This window comes from Pelodiscus sinensis, chromosome 1 (assembly GCF_052426305.1).
Source record: "Pelodiscus sinensis isolate ZL-2025 chromosome 1, ASM5242630v1, whole genome shotgun sequence".
Lineage (NCBI taxonomy): Eukaryota > Metazoa > Chordata > Testudines > Trionychidae > Pelodiscus > Pelodiscus sinensis.
The window spans coordinates 108002430-108027400 of record NC_143052.1 but is presented as its reverse complement, the minus strand read 5'-3'; the positions used below and the strand labels follow the sequence as shown (position 1 = coordinate 108027400).

The window sequence follows — 24971 nt, the reverse complement described above, 5'->3', positions numbered from 1 at the left end:
ATTCCTTCCCTGGCGTTCATGCAATCTTCTAGCTCTCCACTCTACTTAGAGATTTCCTTCTCCTTATGCAGCAGGCAACTACTCTCTTCTCCTTCATATCCTGTCTCTTAAAACATACTCCATCCACAAGCCTTTAAATGGAAAAAAAATCATCAAAGGAGCCATTTCAACTGGGAGGCCTGTCTAAATTAGACAGCTAACTCTGTGTCTGAGAGAGTGCCTTCCTCTACAGGTTGTGTGATTCAAGCAGCTTCTTCCTGCCCCCGCCCGCTCAAAAAAATCCCCCGAGCTCTACATGGAGCATACAATGCCGAGATATTTTATTTTGAAGAAAAATAAATGGGATGATCTAGGAAAAAGGGATGATCTAGATCAGGGGTTGGCAACGTCTGGCACGTGTGCCATATGTGGCATGCAAAATGACTATCAGTGGCACACAGGGGCAGGGGAGTGGAGAAAGCCCCGAGCGAGGAAAACGCCGGAGCCACAAATGGCTCTGTGCATGGTCACGTGCTCCCCCTCCCTCAGATGGAGGAACAAAGCAGTACACCAGCACGCTGCCTGCAGGCCTTTCCTGCTGCTTCATTGGCCAAAATCTGGCCAATGGAGCAGCGGGAAGCCATGCTTGGGACAGGGTGCCTGAGAGCAATGCAGGGGACAAAAGCAGACCCAGCCGCCATCTTGCTGGTGAAGGACCCTTTGCTGCCATGGCCGTGTCCCACTGCTCCATGCACGGCTCCTCCTCCGCCTTGCACTGCCCACGTGCGCTGTGCACTTACACCCATCAGAGAGCCCCTGGGGGGTTGCTGGAGTCTGTAACCCAGGTGCCAGCAGGTTGGATCCTGCCCAGACCTGCCAGCCAGACTCCCTGCGCTCTTGGAGAGGTGCAGCTGCCATTCCACAGTTGGCCATTGGTCCGCTAATTTATTCCATGTGTGGAGCAGCTTCTGGCTGCCATGTGGGAGTGACTGTTACAATAAATAAATCCTGTTACAGACGCTGGAAAAAAAAAAGTGCCGGCCAGACCTGCACCCCTGCTCCCTCCTTTGTGCTAGGACCCTGTCCACGCTGCTCCTGCCAGATACCTACCCACAGCCCACTCCTGCCCCCTCTCTCAGTCAGACACCCTACTCTCAGCCTGCTCCTGCACACCACCTCCAACCCAGATCCAGCATCCAAGTGTGGGGAAACACGTGCAAGCTCCTTCTCCCCTTCCCACAGGAAAAGCCGGAGTGTAGCCCGGGGAAGTGGGGCATGTGCTGGAGAGAGCCCCTCCCCATCTCCCAGGAGAGCGGCCCAGCCCAGGGGAGGAGGGTTAAATCTTGGCACGCCACTTCGGAAAGGTTTCGAACCTGATCTAGATGATGCTTGGTCCTGCTGTGAGAGCAAAGAACTGGACCTGATTACCTCTCAAGGTTCCTTCTAGTTCTAGTACTCTATGATTCTTTGAAATCACGTAACAGGACCAAAATCCCTGCATAACCTAGGGCATAAATTGTAATGAAAGGTGTGCCAGGACTCAAGCTATTATTTTATTTTCATAGCTGATGCGGCAAGCCCAGAGGTGCCAAGTCTATGAAATGCCGCGCCTAGAGCACAGATTAAGCATTGGCTGGATCATATGATCAACAATTCATAAACCTAACAGATGACTCAGAGTACAGTTAATAGTCTGGTAGCACTTTAAAGACTAAGTTTTTCCAGTTACAGATTAATTCGGCTACCCCTTTAAAACTTCAGATTACAATGTCACTCATACCTTTTGTTTTATACATTTTACTCTTTCTTTCAAGAGTGACTAAACCTTGAGAAGTAAAAAATCAATTCTGGTATGTATGACTTATGTTTTTAATGGTTCAGTGACTCACATATTCATCTTATTTCCCCACCCCCCAGGCCAATTAGTCCTAGTCAGAAGAATTTAATTAACTGGTGTAAGATTATATTCCTATGGCACAGAGTAACAGGAACAGCACTATAAAAAAAAACCGATACCTGAAAAAAGGTATCTGTGCTCCAGACTACACGTCATTACTAGTCATTTGGATTTAGAGAAAATATTTTTATATCATCAAAAGACAGAACCCATTTGATACCATTTCATTGGGAAGCAGTGTCTGGAAATGTTTGTGCCTTTGGAGTTTTGAATCTTAAAACACTGCTAAAAACACAGCTAAATAAAAATGCAGTTAATGCAACTCATTTCTTCATTTTATTTATGTCACCGTCCTTTACATTTTTATTGTTGCTATTTTGGTTACCTGAGTAGATGAAAAATCCACACTATGTAGAAATCTGCAGTTCTGTCCAAGTGCATGAAGGGATGCATCAGTGATGCATGAGCAGCTGCCTAAGTTAACTATTTGTAGAAGATGACAATTCAGTGCAAGAGCAAGAACTCCATTGTCTGTCACATTGCAGCATCTTTTAAATGAGGCTTCCCGTAAATAAGGGCAGGACAAGGCCAGAGCAGTGACTCCTATTGAAGAAATAGAGCAAGTCATTCTTACATAAACCCTTCATCACCAAAAATATCTGATTTTATAATACTTCTTTATAAAAATGAAAATATCAATTCAAAAGTCATACTCTACCTGAGCTTTTTTTACGTAATATTTCTACAAATAACATTGGACATTTGAGAATATTTTTCTGAACTTTTCCAATTTATTTACTTTTCATACAATTCATTTATCTCTCTGCCTTGGTGTCTGTAGCTCAGTATACATTTGAAAAGTTGAACTGATTTTACAGATTTTTATCTGGCTAAATCTCTGCAAGCTCCCTACACTGACACAAATCAGATAATTCTGGGGTTAAATAATTTAGCTAAGGACATATCTACCTACAGAAGTTACACTGGTTTAGCAAATCAGTTTAGTTAGACCACTAAGTTAGACCATTGAACTCTTATATTGGTTTAAAACTGGTTATACTGATTTAAATGATTAGTAAATGAATCCACACTACCATAACGTCTTTTACTCTTTGTAGGTGACCCAAAGTTCCAGCACGCCTTGCATTTATAATTCTTTGTATTAAAGCTGAACCTAAATTGAACTTTAAATGATCTGGCCCATATGCCCAGAAAGAGACTATCATTATGGTAACTATTATGTGGCAATACACCTAGAGTAGGCATTCTGGGGGCAGAGTGTGGGCGGGGCAGGCTGGTAGTTTGGGAAGGCAATGCCTTTCCCCCACCAGCATACCAGCTGCCCACGTCAGTATCGCACAATGCCTACCCTGAAAACTGTGCTCAATGTTTTGTTTGATCTCTGCTGCCCTGCGGGTATTAGCCCCTCCCCTTGAGTGATCTGCTCCATTTGGGAACAAAGAACAAATCTCCTGTTCTGCCCTGCACAAGGAACACAGTGACAGGGAGACTGCTACTGTGGAAAGAGGGAGACAGACGCTATGCTACTTTGACATTTCTCAGCACAGAGAGCTCACAGAGCTCATGATGCCGCTCCTGACAACAAAAGAAGCTGTGGGAGAACCCTCAGGGCACATCTACACAGCAGGGCTAAAGTCAAATTAAGCTAAGCAACTTCAGCTACATCAATTGCGTAGCTGAAATTGAAATAGCTTAAATCAGATTTTGGCGCTGTCTATATAAGTGGAGAGTCTGAGAAGCATCACTATTCCTCCAACTTCCCTTACTTCTCGTGAAATGAAGGTTACCATGAGTTGGAGAAAGAAGTCCTCCAAATCAACATTATTTTGAAATAAAGGCTCGTAGTGTAGATGCACACTATGTTATTTTGGAATAACATCAGTTCTGGAATAATGCTGTGTAGACATACCTTGAGGGAATCCCAAGATGAGCAGGGATCTGCTCTGCTTTCTCACAATACTACGCTGTGGGATACATTTCCACAGTGCATTGCTCACAGTGCTGATGATGGTGAGCCCAAAATGGACATGATCTACTGACAGGGCACAAGTGTGAACATCCTCTGGCGATTTTTGTTTTGTCAACTTTTGGGTGTCAACATAAAAGTTGGTTGTACAGATATAGACATACCTTGAGATTTAAGAATATATACTTTGAAGTGAAACTGCTGGCACATTTCAATACAGTCCCAGCTTTCTTAGTGTTTGCAGTTATAACCTATTTGTAAGGTATATAAGGGGCATTGACAAACTTAAGATAATTTTGATTAAAAAAAAACCCCTTAACTTTCTTATCAACAAATACCGGTACTAAGATGATTAAAACTGAACCCTGTTTTTCTTTTGGATTTGTGAATTGTATGAGTTTGTCTGTTAGAAGTGTGAAAGTAATAGAAAATAACCTACTAAATGCTAAATTTCTAGATACCAAAAACAAACAAATCTTTTAGAAAAAGTTAACACCCACCAAAAAGTGTTTGTAAACTGATAAACTAAGTTTGTGAAGATAGACTATTATAAAGAACAAAGGCATTTATTATGGTAATGAAGAAGACTAGATGTTAAATAGCTTAGGACACAATTATCTGTAGACACACTAATATCTCTTTTGTTCAAATATTCAACACATTTAGGAAGTTCTTGTGTTATAAAGAAAACTAAGGTGCATCTCTGGATATGTCAGGAGCCACATTTCTGATTATCTCTGTGATTATTCTAATTAAGTCTGATTGTGCAGATCTTGATAATCATTTGATAATCATTTTTAGTATCCAGGAACAATACATCTCTAACAGAAAATAGTGACATCAATAACTGCATTTTGAAACATGGAACATAATACTCTACTATGTGTGTAGGGGGGCAGGAGGGTGGATAGAGGCATGGCTGCTGGGAAAAGAGTTACAGTTGGGGGACCTTATGTTATGGTGTCTGGTATTGTCCATGAGTATTATGCTCCCCCGTATGTCGTTTTGTTCCTACGTGATTTGTAGCATGTGTTCAGTGGTCTCCTGTCTCTGTTAATTTACCCTATCTAGTCTCTGGTGCTGTCTGTGGTCTCTTTGCTCCCTCTCCCTAGCTCTTTCCATATCTCTCCCAATAGATTTTTGCTCCCTCTCCATAGGTCATCTTCGTTCTCTTTTCTCTGACTGAGCAGAAGAGTGACCGAACAAATATTTTATCATATCACCACATGTCCTTGGCTTTTTTCCCCCCTCAGTAGGTGTATTCTGTCTTATGTCCAAGATGTCACAAATCAATTCTAATTTAACCCTATAAAAATTATTTTCCCCCTCCATTTGAATAATACTCTCTCTTCTGGATTATTTATTATAAAACATTATAATATAAAGGCCTCACTCTAGCAAACTCTGAAGCCTATGTTCGATTGTAAGCATGTGAGTAGTAAAGATGTAAAATCCTGATTAACCAGTTAAACATTAAGTTAACAATGGCCAAGCAGGATCCTGCCCTGGTGCTGGGGATGCTGCCACCACACATGAAGGCGGCTCCTGCCTCTGGACCCAGGGCTGCCGCTGGCTCCTGGCTAATTCTGACATTTCAAAATATGGCTTTATTTCTAGCTCTAATAAAAGGTTGATATTTTTAAATTTACACCAAAAATAGAAAATACTTTTTAGGAAATACTGAATCATTTTGATAATGTCAAGTTAATATAAATATGATTTTAAAAACGTTAACAAAACAAATAAAGTAAAAAATAAACATTTTGATGTTACCCATACAAAATGAGAGTCAAAACAGTTTAATGCTTTCCTCTGGAAAAATTTGTTAAAATCAACTTTCCTACAAAACTGCATTTTTTTTTGGTAAAAATGGTCCACTAATTTTTGGATCGGCTCTACAAAGAGTTTGCTGTAACCAAGCAACATGAAATTAAACAAATTCCTGAGGAATGTATGTTCTTTGTGTATAACTGACTAAAATAACTTTGCCAACGTGTGTTTAATAATTTACACTAATTGCTTTCACAATTTTCTCCAACTCTCCCAACAGAAAGAAAGAAAACAGAAGATAGATTCAGATTCTACCAGTACAGGAAACATACCTTCTGAAGTGATGGCTAGTCTGTTTTCTCTACAAGAATTTAAGTTAATTTTTTTCAGTTGCTTGCAATTACTAATTTGCAGCAGGGCATTATCTGAAATATCACAGTCTCTAAGATCTAGTGTCTCCACTGCGGGGTGTAGCACCTATAATGCAAACACAATATTTCCATCAAATTATACATAGTAATACCATAAATATGCACATTTAATCAGTGATTATTGCATTAGAAATTACATATGACTCTAACAGCCTACGGAATTAAATCCTCTTTCTATAGAACATATATAATCTCTGACGTGACAAACTACCTCCTGGGGTTAGAGAGCAGTCCAGTTTCTGTGTATGATCAATTCTTATCCTTCCAATAAGAAATAAATCTTTATCACACACAAAAGACCATGAAAGGCACTTTGGGAAGCAACTAACTACAATGTTTCCACTCCTTGGCTCCTAAACATAAAAATTCCTTTGTCTAACAGATACCAATAGAACCTCAAAATACTTGGCCCCATATGCTCTTGGTGTCTTTGTCTAATTCTCTTGCAGGCAGACTTGTCCTCAGAAACATGCTAACATTTTTTAAGTCAAAAGGCATTTATTCTTCATTAGCGAAGCCTCTTCAACCTCCCAAAACTGTAGTTTGGCTTTCCAGGGCTCTTCATAATTTTTCAAGAGACTGAGGTGAGGCTGACTGTTTTGTAGTTCCCCAGATTCTCCGTCTGCCCTTTTTAATAGATGGGCACTACACTTGCCTTTTTCCAGTCATCTGGGGCTTCTCCTGATCACCATGAATTTTCAAAGAAGATGGTCAATGGCTCTGCAGCCACACCAGACGACTCTCTCAGCACCCTCAAATGCACTCCATGGACATGTGTGCATATCCAGCTTTTCTAAATATTCCTTAACCCGCTCTTTCACTATTGTGGGTTGCTCACCTCCTACCCATACCATGCTGCCGAGTGCTGCCATCTGGGAGCTGAACTTGTATGTAGAGACTGAGGCAAAAAAACATCAAGAACTTCAGCTTTTTCCATATCTGTCATTTAATCAGTCTCACACTTTCCCTAGCCTGCTTCTTGTTGGTAACATACCTGTAGAAACCCTTCTTGCCATCCTTCACATCCCTTGCTAGCTGCAACTCCAATTGTACTTTGGCCTTCTGATTACACCCCTGCTTGCTCAAGCAGTTTTTATACTCCTCCCTAGTCATCTGTCCAAGTTTCCACTTCTTGTAAGGTTTGTTTGTTTTGTTTTGTTTAAGCTCACAAGTTGCCTGTCATATTTGGTGTTCCTTCTGCACACTGGGATGGTCTGTTCCTATGCCCTCAATAAAACTTCTTTAAAGTACAGCCAACTCTCCTGGACTCCTTTACCCTCATATTAACATCCCAGGGAACCCTGCTCATCAGTTTCCCAAGGGAGTCCAAGTCTGCTTTACAGAAGTCTAGGGTCTGGTATTCTACTGCTCTCCTTTCTTCCTTTTGTCAGGGGCCTGAACTCAACTATCTCATGGTCACTGCTGCCTAGGTTGCCATCTATTTCTACTTCTACCAATTGTCCTGTTTCTGAGCAGTAGGCCTAGAAGATCATGACTCCTAGTTGGTTCCTCCAGCACTTGCATCAGGAAGTTGTAGCCAACACTCCAAAAACTTCCTGGATTGTCTGTGCACAGCTATATTGGTCTTTCGGCAGATGTCAGGACGATTGAAGTCCCTCATGAAAACCAGGGCCTGTGATCTGGAAACTTCTGTTGGCTTTCCAAAGAAAGCCTTGTCTACCTCATCCTCCTGGTCTGATGGTCTATAGCAGACGCCTACCATGACATCAACTTTGTTGCTCTTGCCTCTAATCTTTACCTAAAGACTCTCATGTCTACAGCTTGCCTATGTGCCGCATCTCTCCGTGATGCCTTGGAGGCATGTTAAGACAAGACATTGTTAACCTATTAGAACAGTGGTTCCCAACCACTGGTCTGGGGACCAGTGATGGGCCTCAAACCGCTGGCCGTTGGGCCATGGCAGCTCTGGGGACCAGGGCTGGAGTAAACTGCCCAGCACCTCCCCTGCCGCCACCTCTCAGCCAACCTGTGCCAGGAAAGGGTGGGGGTCTCCTACTGGATGTAGAAGAGTGGTTAGCTGTGTGGCCGGAGGGCCGTGCAGAACCCGGCATGGCAGCATTAGAGCAGCCACGACCTAGGCAGCAATGCTTAGCTGGTGGCTGGGAGGCAGCACAGGATTAGATGAGGAGGATGGGACATTGGGGCTCCAGAGATGGGGCCAGTACTGGGGAGCTCTAATGGGTGGGGGGCTCTGAGGTGGGGGGATGAAATTGGGGGGCACTGGGACATCTGAGGTGGGGAGCTGGCACTGGGGGGCTCTGGGGATGGGGATAATATTGGAGTCTGGGGGCTGGCACAAGGGGGGAGTTGTAGGAGGGTTGGGTGCAGTGGGGCTCTGGAAACAGGAGGCAGGCAATGGGGGGGTCTTGTCGTAAGGGCTATAAGGGGTGGGGTGCTGGCACTGGGAGGTTGGGTGCAGGGGAATCTGGGGTCAATGGCTGGTGCTGGGAGGTAGTAGAGGGGTGGGGGGGCTCTAGGGGTTAAGGCTGGCACTGGCAGGTCACAGAACCACTGCATACCCCAGCCCTGGCCCCTAGAGCTGCTCCGAACAGCCAGCTTCATCTGCGGCAGCCACCCGCCAAGCGGTGACTGCTGGTGCTGAAGCTGGCTGTTCATGGTGGCACTGGTGCCTGGGAATTTTGGTAGACATTCATACATCATGAATGAATATGCACATATTCAAATAAAATGTTACCGGTCTGCCAAAAGTTTGTGAATAGGTTTGCCAGTCTGCAGTATAAAAAAGGTTGGGAACTACTGTATTAGAAGGAGTAAGGATTTTTAGCAACATAGTGTACTAAAAAAGTAGTACAGATACTTGAATTAGCCACTTTTGATGTGTTTACCAAATAGAAATAAGTAAATTACAGATACTTGATTGTATAATTAGAAATGTATTGGAAAATGTGCTGAAAATAATGTTTGCAAAAAAAAAAAAAAAAAAAAAGGAAATACTGAGAATAAAACTGTATCCAGTTCTTCTATGAGCATATTAAGCCCTCAGCCACATTTAGAAGCAGACAAAAGGTGCAAGTTACCTGTCAATGGATTGGTTACTGATGAGCAGGGTTCCCTGGGATGTTAATACGAGGGTAAAGGAGTCCGGGAGAGTTGGCTGTACTTTAAAGAAGTTTTATTGAGGGCATAGGAATAATCTTTTACATAATTTATATTAAAGTCTTGTATCATTAAGATTTCTGAATCATACCTAAAGTATTTCTCCCCTTTCCATCTCCAACTTTCTCATTCCCTCTCTGGTTGAATTATTTATTTTGCTGCTTGAAACAAAAGTTATAGATTTGAACTACAACTACAGTTTTTCCAATAAAGCTTTGCTGCACTGCAGATACAGGCATGTATTGACATATTTTTGGAGAAGTGATAAATGCAACAGGCAGCATTTCAATTCACATAAGAAATAATGAAAACCAGAAAATCATTGTGGATTATTTTTGCAAACATTTCTGCATGTAAAGCATGTTTAAATTTGACCAAATAATGTCAGTATATTCAAAATCATGACTTCTCTTTGATCATTTTTTCAAAAATAACTGTCCGGGGTCAGAGGGTACTATATAACCAAAAAGAGTGACATGGAGTTTTCAGCAAGCTGGTAGTTTTATAACAATTATATAAACTATCAATATATTAAGATAAAAACTGTGTAAAACTCAAGAAAACCAGAAAGAAATACTTACATAGTAAAACTGCTACCACTCCAATAAAGTACATTTCTCCCTAGTCACTGGATTTGTTTCCTTTTATTTTCTGCTCTTTTTTTCAGATTTAGTAGATAATATTTGTTGACTATCAGTGTGTTCGACACTATACAATGCATGAAGCAGGAATCATTTTTCTCTTCAGGGAGTTTATGGTCTAAGCTAGACAGAAATAGTTAAGACACATAATATACTAGATGAAAGTTCACTCTTGAGGAAATGCCAATTTTTAATTCTGTAAAGCAGCACTAACAGTCTTGGCAGAAGTGTATTGTAAAGGTGGAAGTGAAAGAAGAGATTGGTATAACATGAAATGGGAAACTGTTCCCATTATAAGCTTCAACATGCCAGAATGGATCAAATCAAGAGCAGAATTTAGGATGACACAGTGAGTTTTAGTTTTAGCCAATCTTGAGGAAGAGCAGAAAAAAAAAAGAGATGGAATAGAAAAAAATACACAGAAGTGAAAACTGTAGGGCTTGAAATTCAAGGACAAGACAATTAATCTGAATATAAGAGATGAGGAGAAGCCAGCAAAGGATTTGAATAGGTGGAAGGATAAACACATGATTGGACTGGGAGTTGGAGAAGGTGCTGAGCAGTAGCCTTTTGGATGGACTGTAGAGAAGCCAGGCAACATACAGAAAGGGATATATAGTGGTAAAGACAAAAGATGATTAAGTTACGGGCAAAAAAATTTATAAACAGTAACAGAAATGAGAGAACAGATCACAGAAATGCTGTAAATGAAGACAATTGATTTGATGACACCTTGGATGTGGGGGAAAGAGAAAGAAGAGGTTACTTACCTCGTAACTGTAGTTCTTCAAGATGTGTTGCTCATGTCCATTCTGATTAGGTGTACGCGCGCCGGTGCATATATACCCCTGCTGGCCCTCCCACCCACTCAGTTCCTTCTTGCCTGCTCCTTCCGACACGGGGAGGTGGGTGGGATGCACAATGGACATGAGCAACACATCTCGAAGAACTACAGTTATGAGGTAAGTAACCTCTTCTTCTTCTTCGAGTGCTTGCTCATGTCCATTCTGATTAGGTGAGTCCCTAGCCGCGTCCCCCCTCCGGAGGCAGGGTCGGAAGGTGACTAACTACTATTTTATTATTCTGCAGAACACAGAACTGCCGTCCCAACGGCAGCACCCTCCCTGGCCAGCTGCGTGATTGCATAATGCTCTGCAAAGGTGTGCACCGATGACCAGGTTGCTGCCCTGCAGATTTCCAAGATCGGCACGCAGGCCAGGAACGCCGCCGACGTTGCCTGGGCTCTAGTGGAATGTGCTGTTATGCGCGGCGGTGGTCTAACCGCGCCCTCATAGCACAATCGAATGCAGGAAGTAATCCACGAGGATATACGCTGTGCCAAGACTGGCTGCCCACACATCCTTTCCGCCACTGAAATAAACAATTGAGTTGACTTACGAAACTCTCGTGTCCTATCTATATAAAAAGCCAACGCCCTCCTAACGTCCAGGCAGTGCAGAGCCTGTTCCCTGGGCGACGCGTGTGGCTTGGGGTAAAACACTGGCAGGTAAATATCTTGGGACATGTGGAAGTGTGAGACAACCTTGGGAAGAAACCCCGGGTGTGGACGCAACCTCACCTTATCTTTAAAAAACACCGTGTAAGGTGGTTCTGAGGTGAGAGCCCTAAGCTCTGACACCCTCCTGGCCGAGGTGATGGCCACGAGGAAAGCTACCTTATAGGACCGATGTATCAAAGAACATGAAGCCAGGGGCTCGAACGGGGGCATCATAAAGGCAGTCAGGACCAGGTTAAGGTCCCAAGCTGGTACCGGAGGTCTCTCATATGGCATCATCCTGTCGACTCCCTTTAGAAATCTTTTAACCAAGGGATTGGCAAAGATAGACCTTTGGTCCCCCCCGGCGTGGAAGGCCGCTATGGCCGCCAGGTACACCCTTAGGGAGGCTGTGGCCAGGCCCTGTTTCCGCAGGTGGAGAAGGAATTCCAGGACAGTCGGAACCGCCCCTTCACCTGGAGCGAGCGTCCTGCCCTCCAGCCAGGAAGTAAACCTCTTCCACTTAGCCTCGTAAAGGGCTCTAGTGGACGGCTTTCTGCTTTCTAAGAGGACCTCCTGGACTGCTCTGGAGCAGGCTCGCTCCGTCACTGAGAGCCACTGAGGAGCCACGCTGCTAGGTGGAGAGATGGAAGGCTCGGGTGGAGCGCCACCCCGGCCTCGCAGCTCTGAGTGATTAGATCTGGCACTAGGGGTTGCCTGAGAGGGCCCTCCACAGTCAGATCCAGCAGGGTGGTGAACCAGTACTGTCGAGGCCATACTGGCGCTATCAGGATGATCTGGGCCCTGAACCTCTGCACTCTGAGGAGTGTGTCGTGGATCAGAGGGAATGGGGGAAGGCATAGAGTAGGCCCCTGGGCCAGCTGACCTGCAGTGCATCTCCCCGAGAGCCCAGACCGTGCCCCATGTATGAACAGAACTCCCTGCACTTGGCGTTGCTCAGAGTTGCAAACAGGTCCAGGTGGGGAAACCCCCACCTTTGGAAGACCCCGTGAAGTACATCCCACCTTAGCACCCACTCGTGCGCCTGGATCGAACGGCTGAGCCTGTCCGCTAGCCCGTTCCTGGTTCCCGGAAGGTGAGATGCCTCCAGGAAAATACCGTGGGCTATACACAGTTCCCATAGATCTAGGGCTTCCCGGCACAGGGGAGAAGAACGCGCCCCACCCTGCTTGTACATGTCCGTAGTGTTATCTGTCAGCACCGCCACCACTCTGTTCTGTAAGTGGGGAAGGAACGCCCTGCAGGCCAACCTGACCGCCCGCAGCTCCTTGATATTTATATGGAGGTGAGCCTCCTCTGTTGGCCACGTACCTTGCGTTCTGAGGTTGCCCAGGTGAGCGCCCCATCCCACGTCCGAAGCGTCCGTGACCAGCTGCACTGACGGGGACGGCTTGGTGAATCGGACGCCCGCACACACCGTGCCCTCGTCCTTCCACCAGTCCAGCGAATGAAGAATGTCCTGAGGGATAGTCACTACCGCGTCTAGTGGCAACCTCAAGGGGTTGTGCGCAACCTTGAGCCACCCCTGCAATGGGCGCATGCGCAGCCTGGTGTGTTGGACCACGTAAGTGCCCGCCGCCATGTGGCCTAGGAGCCTCATGCAGGTCCTCGCCGTCGTAGTCGGGAATTCCTGCAGCCCCACTACCAGAGAGCGAATGGTCATAAATCTGTCTCTCAGTAGGGACACCTTGCCCAAAGGCAAGTCCAGATGGGCCCCAACAAAGTCTATGACTTGCGTGGGCTCTAGCAGTGATTTGGCCTCGTTTATGAGGAGGCCAAGACCCTCGAACAAAACTCTGGCCCTTGAGACATGATCCAACACCTGGTCTCGAGACTTGCCCCTTATGAGCAGGTATGGGAACACTTGGACCCTGTGCCGCCGCAGAAACGCGGCTACCACCGTCATACATTGGTAAAGACTCTCGGGGCTGTACACAGTCCAAAAGGGAGGACCGTAAACTGGAAGTGGTCCTGTCCCACTGTGAACCGTAGGAATTTTCTGTGACTTGGAAAAACTGAAATGTGGAAGTACGCATCCTTTAAATCGAGAGCAGCATACCAGTCCCCCTTTCTGAGCGATGGGATGATGCAGGCTAGCATCACCATCCTGAACTTTGTCTTCCTTATAAAGGTGTTCAGGTTTCGGAGGTTTAGTATGGGACACATGCCCCCTTTCGCCTTGGGTACTAGGAAGTAGCGGGAGTAGAAACCCTTTCCCCTTACGTCTGGGGGCACTCTTTCTATGGCCCCTAGTGTCAACAGGTTGGACACCTCCTGCCGAAGGAGCGTCTCGTGAGAGGGGTCCCTGAAAAGGGAAGGGGAGGGAGGGTGGGAGGCAGGGCAGGAAAGGAAGGGGATAGTATATCCCTGCTTCACCAGGTCTAGGACCCAACGGTCCGACGTGATCTTTAACCATTCCTGGTAAAAGAGGGAAAGACGGTCCCCAAAGGGTGGACAGATAGGTGCTACTGGTACTCTGCTCTCTGGCGTACCTTCAAAATGAGGGCTTAGTTTGGTGACCGGGTGACAGACCTGAGCCTCTCTCGGAGTCTGACCGAGGGCCCCTACGCCTGCCTCTGAAGAGGTCAGGGCGGCTATTGTTGCGGCCTCTCCTGCGACCCCATCATTGTTTTGCCCCCTTCTAGGGTAGGGCCTAGCCTGGAAAGAGCGCCTCTGAGGCGCCGGGGTATGTATCCCTAGCGACTTCAGGGTCGCTCTTGAGTCCTTCAAGCTATGCAGCTTGGAATCAATCTGCTCTGAAAACAAGGCTGGCCACTCAAAGGGCAGGTCCTGAATGGTGGTCTGCACCTCGGGTGGGATGCCAGACACCTGCAGCCAGGCACTATGCCTCATAATAACCCCTGTGGCCATAGTGCAGGCTGCCGAATCAGCTGCGTCCAAGGCCGCCTGGAGAGAGGTACGCGCCACTGCCTGTCCCTCTTCTGTCAGGGCCCCGAATTCCTGGCGGGATTCGGGAGGAAGCTGGCTGGCAAATTTCTGCATAGACGCCCATGTGTTAAAAGCATAACGCCCCAGCATCAGTTGCTGGTTAGCTATACGCAGCTGGAGGCACCCCGTGGCTTAGGCCTTCCGGCCAAGTAGGTCCAATCTCCTAGGCTCCTTCACCTTCGGAGTAGGACCTGGAGGCCCTTGGCACTCCTTCTGCCCAACGGCCTAAACCACTATGGATCCCGGAGCCAGGTGGGTAAAAAGATGCTCGTGCCCCTCCTGGGGTACATAGTACCTTCTCTCGACCCCCTTCTGGGTCGGTGCAATAGAAGCCGGCATCTGCCACAGAGTTTTAGACAGCTTGTCCACCGTTTTATTCAGTGGGAGCGCCACTCGACCAGGGCCCGCTGCCGCTATGATGTCCACCATAGGATCTAGGTCCTCATGAACCTCCTCGTGCTGGACCGCAAGATTGACCGCCAGCCTTCGGAGCAGCTCCTGGTGCGCCCTGGAGTCCATCAAAGGGGGCTGGGGCGCGGGGTCGGCCAGGGCCTCGTCTGGTGAAGACGACGAGAACTCCCTTGAGGGAATTGCCACTTCCTCAGCTCTCTGTGCCCCTGGTTCCCTCTGGGCAGAGATGTCCACATAGGTTGAGGCCGGCTGGGACATAGCCCCCTGCCCCTGACCAATAACCGGGGGTCTTGGCATCGCCACCATAGACGAGCTATCTCCAGGCGGGGAGGCTGTCAAGGGGGTGGCAGACGGGGTGCTACTCCTTCGGGACGACCCCGCTGCCAGCCCCGTAGGGGGAGGCCCCTGGGCCTGGTGGTATGCCCAGGGCGTCCAGAAAGCCCACTGGGGTTGCCCCTGCCACTGCTGCTGGTCCACCGGCTCCCGGTGAGATGATCTGACCGATGAGCGGGACCTATGACAGGGCCGTGACCTATACGAAGACCTGGCCGATGCCACCGACTCGGCCTCCGACTCCGAAGAGTACTCTGATGCTGACCAGGGAGGGGCCGATGAAGCCTGCACCCTTCTCTGGGCTGCCATGGCCGATGGCTTGCCTCTGTTCACGTCACGCGGTGCCGGTGGGGGCATGAGTGAAGGTCCTTGCTGCGGCGGTACCGCACCCAGCTGCATCTGATAGGCCGGTACATAACCCTCCGGTGCCGTCATGTGCAGTGGTGCCGCGCCCTGCTGCTGCGCTCCCAAGGAGTAAGCAGGGATCGGTGCCGGGAGAGGCATCAGCGTCGGTGCCGTGCGGGGCGCCTGCTGTGGCACCGCAGATGGCGCATAGTACGGTGCGGGGCCCTGCACCGCCCAGGGGGCCGTCTGCGGCACCGGACCCTGCACCGGTGCCGTCGGCGCCGCAAGCGCACTCGCTCCCGGTGCCGCTGCCGGTGCTGTCGGGAAGGGGCCCGGGGTCGGTGCCGGCGTTCGTCCCGGCTCCGGTGCCGGTGTTCTTCCCGACACCGGGAAAAACTGCTGCTGGGCCGAGGCCTGCCCTTCGCCCAGAGGGTCCCACGACCCAGCCATAGCCTGCTGGGGGGCACTTAAGGCCGGTGCCGGCGCGGTCCGCTCCTGCGGCACCAGGCCCTCCCCTTCATCCACAGCCATGTGAATGAGGTCCCGGGCCGCCTCAAAAGTTTCTGGGGTGGAGGGCCGACGGACCTCTCCTAGCCCCACGGGCTGCCCCGGGCTCTTGCCCCTGTCCAGGCTGCGCCTCTTTTTGGAGGACTTAGAAGAAAGGTGCCCCTCCTTAGGGCGCACCTTCTGGGCACTCCTCTGCCGAGCATCCCCTCGAGCTCTTGGAGGCCCTCGGCACCGGGGACTGCGATCTGTGCCTCGGTGCCTTGTTGTCCAACGGGGGTGCTGCCGACGGTGCGCTGCGGGCAGAGTGAGGCCGCTCCTCGCTCTGAGGCTGCAGTGCCGACTCCATTAGCAGGAGTTTCAGCCGGGAGTCCCTCTCCTTCTTGGTCCGGGGCTTAAAGCTCTTATAGATAGAGCAGCTTTCAGCTCGATGGGTCTCACCCAGACACTTTAGGCAGTCGGAGTGGGGATCTCCGCAGGGCATAGGTTTGGAGCAGGAAGCACAGGGTTTAAAGCCCTGGGGCCCTGGCATGCCCTCCCCTCACGGGAGGGTTCCACTGCTCCCCCATCTAACTAAATATTTACAACACTTAACAACTACTTAACTAGATAAAAACTTCAGCTAGAACTATAATACAACAGATAAGAAATAAGCTGCTAAGAGATAGGCTATCAGCCTGAAGCATGCTCCAGCTACCGTCACGGGCGGTAAGAAGGAACTGAGGGGGTGGGAGGGCCAGCAGGGGTATATATGCACCGGTATACCGGCACCACTCCAAGGGGCTCCCTGCTGGCCCTATGGATACTGCTAAGGGAAAAAAGCTCCGGAATCCGTGCACGCAGCGCGCGTACACCTAATCAGAATGGACATGAGCAAGCACTCGAAGAAGAAATAAGAGGAGTCAAATATAAGTCATATCTGTGTCTGGGTAATAGGGAAAATAGGGGAATTATCCAAGAAAGATATGAGAAGAAAAGCAGAGGACAGAGGGAGGGTTGTGGGACTTTGAACTGGCATTTGGATTCCAAGAAGACAGACTATCAAAGATGTAATACCCTACAGACAGGAAAGGTAGATTCAGAAGCTGTCAGTACTGAGAGTTATTGTACACTGTGTAAGACAAAGACCATGGGATCTAAGACAGAAACTTGGGGACATTAACAGAGTGAGAAAGAGGGGAAAAAACTGCTGAAGGAAGAGAACAGGAGTACTAAATGTACAAGGAGCAACGTGCTTCCAGGAAAATGTAGTGATAAACTACTGAAAGCAGATTATAGACGAGAACAGAAAAGAGGCAAAGGAGGAGACAACACTCTGTTAGAGAATATGGGGATAAAAAAGAGGGAGCTTGAGTTTTTGTAAACTGATTTTCCTCATATGTATGGATGGATTGCATCCAACGAATTGCTCAAAGCAATTCAGCAGGCTTCTTAAAAGAATACTACATGTATATGATTGACTCCATTTTCATCTTGTCCCACCTTTTATTACAGTTCAAGAAATGTAGCATGTTTAAGATTATGCTTTTTTCAGAAAAATTCTGGTGTACTGCCCCATGCCTCATAGTCTTGTTGTTCTGACTTTCAGGGACTGGTAACATTTGCCTGGCACAAGTAACAGATCAAAGCAAGAATGAACTGGGGAGTTCTTCTTTCCCCTATTTCACCAAGGCCAACTTTTAGTTTTCCTTAATTTTTATAGCTCCCTTCGAGACGAGGAGGACATAAAAGGATACAAATGTCAAAACATCTGAATTTACAACTGAGGCAAGTCATTATTGAATTTCATCCTGGAACACTGACAAGCATTAATGAGCAATTGAAAGGGCAGAACCAAAGAACTCATAGTCCACCTCAGCAACCTTTCAAAGAACTCAGGATTTAATGGAATTTTATCCTAAATCATAGACCTAAAGCCCACAGAACATTATAGGTATCTCAAGATTTTCTGAGAACCATACATTATTTAAATATCAGCTGCTAAAAGCTCGTTTTGGCAACTGTCCCTGTTATAGTGTTTTCCCATTGCTACAAAAAGAAACAGCAGCATAGATCCAACACCTAGTCAATCTGCTGATCCTGCAAGATTGTAAAGGAAACATCTGTGCAGCAGCCTCAGCAAACAGAGACAATCCACTACTCCTGTTAGGGCTTTTCTGCAAAAATACTTTTAAAAAATATGCTATTTGGCTATTAGGTCATGAAGTTTGCAACTGTGATTAATTTACATGTTACACACTTATTTATGCCAATTAGACAATTTAATTCAAAACTGATAGCAACAGTTGCACAGCATCCTATACTGAAATATGTACAGTAGACAACAGGACTCCCCTGGATTACACTGATGATACAGAAGTCATCTAGAAAACTTTGTCACTGACCGGTGTCCATATTCTTCTCGGTTTGTAGGAATTTATGGAACTTTACAGTCAGATAAATCCCTTAAAATCCAGGATGGCATGAGATGAAATAGCAAGAGATGGCATTAGGCGGGAGAAATGAGGAGAAATTTACATAGAAAGAGGTCGTGGGATCACTTGTTGAACTATATACATAGTTTTAGTTGAGCTCATTATTTTATATTTTGTTCTGTAATAAACTGGCATGAATGTGGAGAGATGCACAGAAGTGATTCTTGAATGGTCTTACCTCACTGATATTGGAATCAGTTATCCTCCCTTGCATACTCATTAATTTTATCAGCTTATCTTTTATGTTGGGAGGCAAAGGCTTAATATCTGCAACATATCTGGAAATGTTCTTTGTCAAGCACTGAATGCACCTGAAAGAAAAATAAGTTAAAATTCAGTCACACAGAGGCACAATGTAGTGGTATTACACTGAATTAAATACAATTATTAATTTAAACACTGCCAAGGATCTTTTTACAGCTTTTTTTTAAATCTTCCAGTCTGCAATGCCCATTTAAGGGCCTGAAAATATAACATGTTGCTCCTGATATAGTCCTTCTCCATTAGGTAAGAATTTGAAGGGGGCATTCTACATGATGCATACTTTTCTGAATTATTATTCATGCCTGAAGAATCAATCTGTCCTTGAGCTGGCTGCTCAGAATTTGAAGGAAGCACATGGTAGTGCATATTTGTACTAGTAACGATATCAATATGTCCCGTTTGAGATACTTTGCTTTATGTTGTAAATTCACCGCTCCCTACACATGGCAACTTTCCCACACACGTCTGAAAATAGCTTTCTGTTTTGAGACATTTACTGTTATCAATTTTATTTCTCAAACACTTATGAATTTACCTTGCTCCAGATCCGTGTCTTAATCACAGTATATTTGTATTTTGCTTTTTAAAAACATCAAATAATATTGGATGAAGAATAATGGTGCACATGCAAATTAACCCCATCTATTCACACAGGTAAATCCTGCTCATACAAATTAATCCCATCTATTCACACAAAAGCCTGACTTAAAAGTACACCCCAAATTGAAAAACACAGTAAGAGAACCAAAAGAGTGCCACTGTGGCTTAACCACCAAGTAAAAGAAGCAGTGAGAAATAAAAAGGCACTGTTTAAAAAGTAGAAGTTAAATCCAAGTAAGGAAATTAGAAGGGAGCATAAACTCTGTCAAATGAAGTGTAAAACTATAAGAAAAGCCAAAAAGGAGTTTGAAGAGTAGCTAGCCAAAAACTCAAAAAGTAATAGCAAAATGTTTTTAAGTACCTCAGAAGCAGGAAGCCTCCTAAACAACCAGTGGGGCTCCTGGACAATCGAGATGCCAAAGGAGCACTCGAAGGCGATAAGGTCATTGCAGAGAAATTACATTAATTCTTTGCTACAGTCTTCACAGCTGAGGATGTTAGGGAGATTCCCAAACCTGAGCCATTCTGTTTAGGTAACAAATCTGAGAAATTGTCCCAGATTGAGAACAAATTGATAAACTTAACACTAACAAGTCACTGGGCTCAGATGTTCGCATTCCCCAAGATTTCTAAAAGAACTCAAATGTGAAATTGTGGAACTATTCACTGTGGTTTGTAACCTATTCTTTAAATCAGCTTCTGTACCTAATGACTGGAAGATAGCTAAAGTGATGCCAATATTTTAAAAAGGCTCTAGAGGTGATCCTGGGAATTACAGACCAGTAAGTCTAACGTCAGTACCAGGCAAATAAGTTGAAACTATAGTAAACAATAAAATTGTCAGACACATAGATGAACATAATTTGTTGGGGGGGGGAAGTCAACATGGTTTCTGTAAATGAAAATCATGCCTTACTAATGGGCTAGAGTTTTTTGAGGGGGCTCATCAAACATGTGGACAAGGGAGATCCAGTGGATATAGTGCACTTTAAATTTCCAGAAAGCCTTTGACAAGGGCCCTCACCAAAGGCGCTTAAGCAAACTAAGTTGTCATGGGCTAAGAGGGAAGGTCCTCTCATGGACTGATAACTGGTTTAAAAAAAAAAAAAAAACAGGAAACAAAAGGTAGGAATAAGTAGTCAATTTTCAGAATGGAGAGAGGTAATTAGTGGTGTCCCCCATGAGTCCGTCCTGGGATCAATCCTATTCAACCTGTTTATAAATGAACTGGAGAAAGGGGTAAACAGTGAGGTGGCAAAATTTGCAGATAATAGTAAATTGCACAAGATAGTTAAGACCAAAGCAGACTGTGAAGAGTTCAAAGAGATCTCACAAAACTAAGTCATTGGGCAAAAAATGGCAAATGAAATTTAAAGTTGATGAATGTAAACTAATGCATATTGGAAAAAATAATCCCAACTATATATATAATACTACGGGAACTAATTTAGCTATAACTACACAAGAAGGAGATCTTGGAGTCACTGTGAATAGTTCTCTGAAAACATCCACTCAATGTGCAGCGGCAGTGAAAAGCAAACAATTTTAGAAATCATTAAAAAGGGATAGAGAATAAGACAGAGAACATCTTATCACCTCTATATAAAGATATGGTACGCCCATATCTTGAATACTGCATATAGATGTGGTTGCCTCATCTCAAAAAAAAGGGGAGAAGTGGAAAAGGTTCAGAAAAGGGAACAAAAGTGATTAGGGGTTTGGTCCCATATGAAGAGAGATTAAAAAGACAGACTTTTCAGCTTAGAAAAGAGGAGACTAAGGAGGGATATGATAGAGGTCTATAAAATCATGACTGGGATGGAAAAAGTGAATAAGGAAAAGTTATGTACTTGTTCACATAATATAAGAACTAGAGGTCACCCAATGAAATTAATAGGCAGAAGATTTAAAACAAACAAAAGGAAGTTTTCCTGTCACGCGGTACACAGTTAACCTGTGGAACTTCTTGCCAGAGGATGTTGTGAAGACCAGGACTTTAACAGGGTTCAAAAAAGAGCTAGATAAATTCATGGAGGTTAGGTCCATCAATTGCTATTAGCGAGGATGAGTAGAAAGGGCGTCCCCCTAGCCTCTGTTTGGCAGAGGCTGGAAATGGATGACAGGAGAGGGATCATGTGATGATTATCTGTTCTGTTCACTCCCTCTTGGGCATCTCGCTGCTGGAAGATAGGATACTGGGGCTAAATGGACCTTTGGTCTGACCCAGTATGGCCATTCGTATGTTCTTACATTTTTAAATACTTACTTGGAATAGACAGACTAGGCAACAATCACAACCAAAAGTGTGTAACAGATTTATTAATAAATCTACACTTGAGTTTTTAATACTGCTACAAGAGTACAAAATTTGATAGTATCTTATAACAGGCAGGCTTTAACTCCCAGAATGCTCCTGTGTTTTGACAAGATCTCTCCTCCTCCTTTTATAGAAGATAAGTTTAGTTTAAACATGATGGTAAGAATCTTCAAATGAAATGAATCTTCTGAAAAATTGTATTACAACAATCCCTGACAGAGAGAAAACAAATAGATGACACTTATCCTGATACTCTTAGAATGGTGTCCAGATGGAATTAATACATAGGTCTAGATCGTCTGTACCTGAAAATGTATAAAACCTCATTCTGCAGACGGAGTCGTCTCTAAAGCACATGTATCACAGAGAGTGCTCCACACCTGGTTAAGTTCAGGAAGATTTTGCACACCAACTTCCCTAGAGGTTATTTTAAATCGCAGTCAAAGCTCTTCAGGAATCCCTTCAGCAAAGTCTGCCCAGGTATGTGCAAATTTGGCGCACCTCTGGAGCATCTTGGCCATGTCCTTCTCCAGAGCTTTCAATACCCAATGCTTGGAATGTAGCAGGTGACTGCAGACCTCAAATGGAACTTGCAGCACCACAAACTCCTGCTCTCAGGACCAATGTGCCACTGTAAACCAGGGGTGAATCCAGCCTCCAAACTGACCAAAAAACCCTACAAATCACCCAACAAACAAACAAAAACAAAACAAAAAAAAAAGGAATTTCCATCCTGCATGAAATTCTGATATTTTGAAATTTCATTTTTTACTCATTTATAATTGAGTCAAAAAGTCAAAATCCCAGAGTTGTTCATGAAATCTTATCAAAGCATTATTTCAACTTTTCTATTTTGACTTTTATAACTACCAAAAGCAGAAATGATAAAATTAAAGTTTCAGCCCTATCAAAGCCCTTCATTTACTGTTAAAACTGACAAAAATCAACATGTTTAACTGTTGTCCAATCAGCAAAACGGTTCCAACAATTTTTTTCACGTAGCCCAACTCAGCAATGGCAGCACACCATGAAACTGACCCCCATATTTCCTAGATAAAAATGTGAAGCACAAACTTCACATGTGGTAGCACAATTGTATGGGGGAGGATATGAGAAGAAGAAAAATAACTGTAACCTATTATTAGGAGTTCCTGGTTCTCCAGTGGTAGTACCGGTTAGTAAATATTAATGCTTTCTTTCTTGCTTGCTTTCCTTCTGATTAATGTATCTATTGTCAACTAACCTTTTTTCTTCAACAAAGAATATTCTGAATTTTCAGGCCCAGAACACTGGTCCTTGACTGGTAAATAACCCTGTTCAGAAATGCATTCATTATGCTATATTTTAACAATCTTGGCCACTTCCATATCTATACAACTCTAAGTATTCTTGGAAACCATCTCCTTAACGCGCGCGCGCGCGCACACACACACACACACACACACACACAGGAAACTAATAATGGATGATTGTTACATCAGATATTTTCTATTGGGGAATGAACAGGGAAGAATGATTGTACAGTAATAAGTGTTGCCTCTCTTTGGAATCAACCAAGGACGAAACCCAAACAAAAGGTGAACTGGAGCAGCACTGAAGCTTGTTTATTAGTACAGTTTCTTAATCGTACAGCAATACTCCGATACACATCACATTCAAGCTGGCAGTAGAGGCAAGCTTCATGCGGAGAGAGTTAGTTTCAATTTTACAGATGGCTGAAGCTAGCCAGGCAACAGCTGCCTCGCAGCCAATCTCCAGGAGATGAGTCCCCAGAGTCCCTTCAGATCTGTGGGAGGCCTCTACTGCTTCCGCTCTGGTCTCAAGCTTGGCGTGCTGTTACATCTTTTCTGAAGGAAAGAGCATACACCTGGCCACCCATCACCTAAATGTATGCACTTTGCAGGCATTTTCCTTAGCTATAAATGGTAGTAAATGTGCTGCTTTACAATTGGAAGTTTCTCACTCATACTTCCTCATTCACTCCATACATATTCATAAGCACAAACACAATTGATTCTATTAATGTGGTTTTTAAGCAAGCAATGTGGTTTTTGAGCAACCATGTAACATTATTGGGGACTTTCTGAACAGGAACTGTTCAAACCACATTTACTCAACACAACAGGAACTATTTAAGCTGCAGCCAAAAGAGCAGATGAGGGGAGGAGGGCGCCGCATCCGGTTACAACAAGGACTCACTGAGAGATAGCTCAACGAATTGTTAGTTGTCTCTGCTGTAAATAATCATGCCATCTCACATAAATAAGGTAAACTAAGAATGTACAGAAATGACATTACAACCTATGTTTCTTGGAGAGTATTATTGGCAATGAGGTTTCCTTTGTATACCCCCAATATAATGATACTGGTATGTGTTGCACTTCCTCAGACCTACTGAGGAACAAACCTGGACAAAGGGTAGGCTGGAGCAGTATTGCTTTTGAGGTTGTTTATTGGTACAGATTCTTAAAGGTAAAGTGATACTCGCACACATACATCACATTCATGCTGGCAGTTTGGCCAGGCAACAGCTTCATGGATATTGACCGCGAAGCCACAGTGATCCCTGGAGATCCCTTTGGATCTGCAAGGGCTTTATTCTCTGGGCTGGTCCCAGGTTTCTGCTGTGATGTTACATCTTGTCTGAAAGAGAGAGAAAGAGAGACTCCTGGCCGCTCGTCACGTTAATTTATACACTTGAAGGATCCTCCCTTGCCTCAAAAGGTCAGGAAGAGCTGGACTGCCTTGTGATTGGATGTTTCTCATTCACACTTCCTCACTCATTCCATAGGTCACATAAATATTCATAAAGGTGAATTCTATTTAATGTAGCTTTCAAGCAAACATTTAGCCTTACTGTTTTGACATAAGAAGCTACTTAAACCACATTTGCTTAGCTAACAGAAATTATCTAAACTGCATCAGCTTAATGGCTTTAAAAATAAGAACTTAGCCTTAACAGGTAACTCTATTAGCAGAACCTGTCTAGACCGCATTTGCTTAACAGGAACTAGTCAAGTTTTAGCTGCAAGAGCTAGAAGTACAAAACAAGCAGAGGAACAGGAGTTTGTGTCCAGGCAGCCACACTCCAATGGGGGAGAAGGGAGAGGGAGCATGTGTCCATCTGGCTACAGTATGGAAAGTTAACTTGGGTAATGAAAACAGAGTCCTTCCCAGAAGCAGGAGACACATTCAGCTCTTAGTTCCATAACTCTTTTCTTTTTGTATAGTGCTGCAGCAATCTCTATTTTGGAATTATTTACTCTGAAATTACCAATGAGCCTGTTATTTTGACAATGTTGAGTTATTAACTCAGGGTATGTCTACACTACAGCGTTATTTCGAAATATCTTATTTCAAAATAATGTGTCTACACACAAAATGCATTTTGAAATAGCTTTTTGCTATTTCAAAA

General features: G+C 44.8%; 1 protein-coding gene across 4 annotated transcripts in view; it reads right to left on the bottom strand.

Moving 5' to 3' along the window:
* The window catches only part of AMN1 (antagonist of mitotic exit network 1 homolog), a 61571-nt gene that overhangs the window by 15053 nt on the left and 21547 nt on the right, over positions 1–24971 (bottom strand). For all 4 annotated transcript variants that reach the window (XM_075940491.2, XM_075940483.2, XM_075940501.2 and 1 more), the window contains exons 2-4: positions 18554–18686; positions 5966–6110; positions 2262–2479 (exon numbers count right to left, since the gene is read on the bottom strand). In XM_075940491.2, the coding sequence (XP_075796606.1) occupies positions 2262–2479; positions 5966–6110; positions 18554–18686 (496 nt within the window). The remainder of the gene's footprint in view (positions 1–2261; positions 2480–5965; positions 6111–18553; positions 18687–24971) is intronic.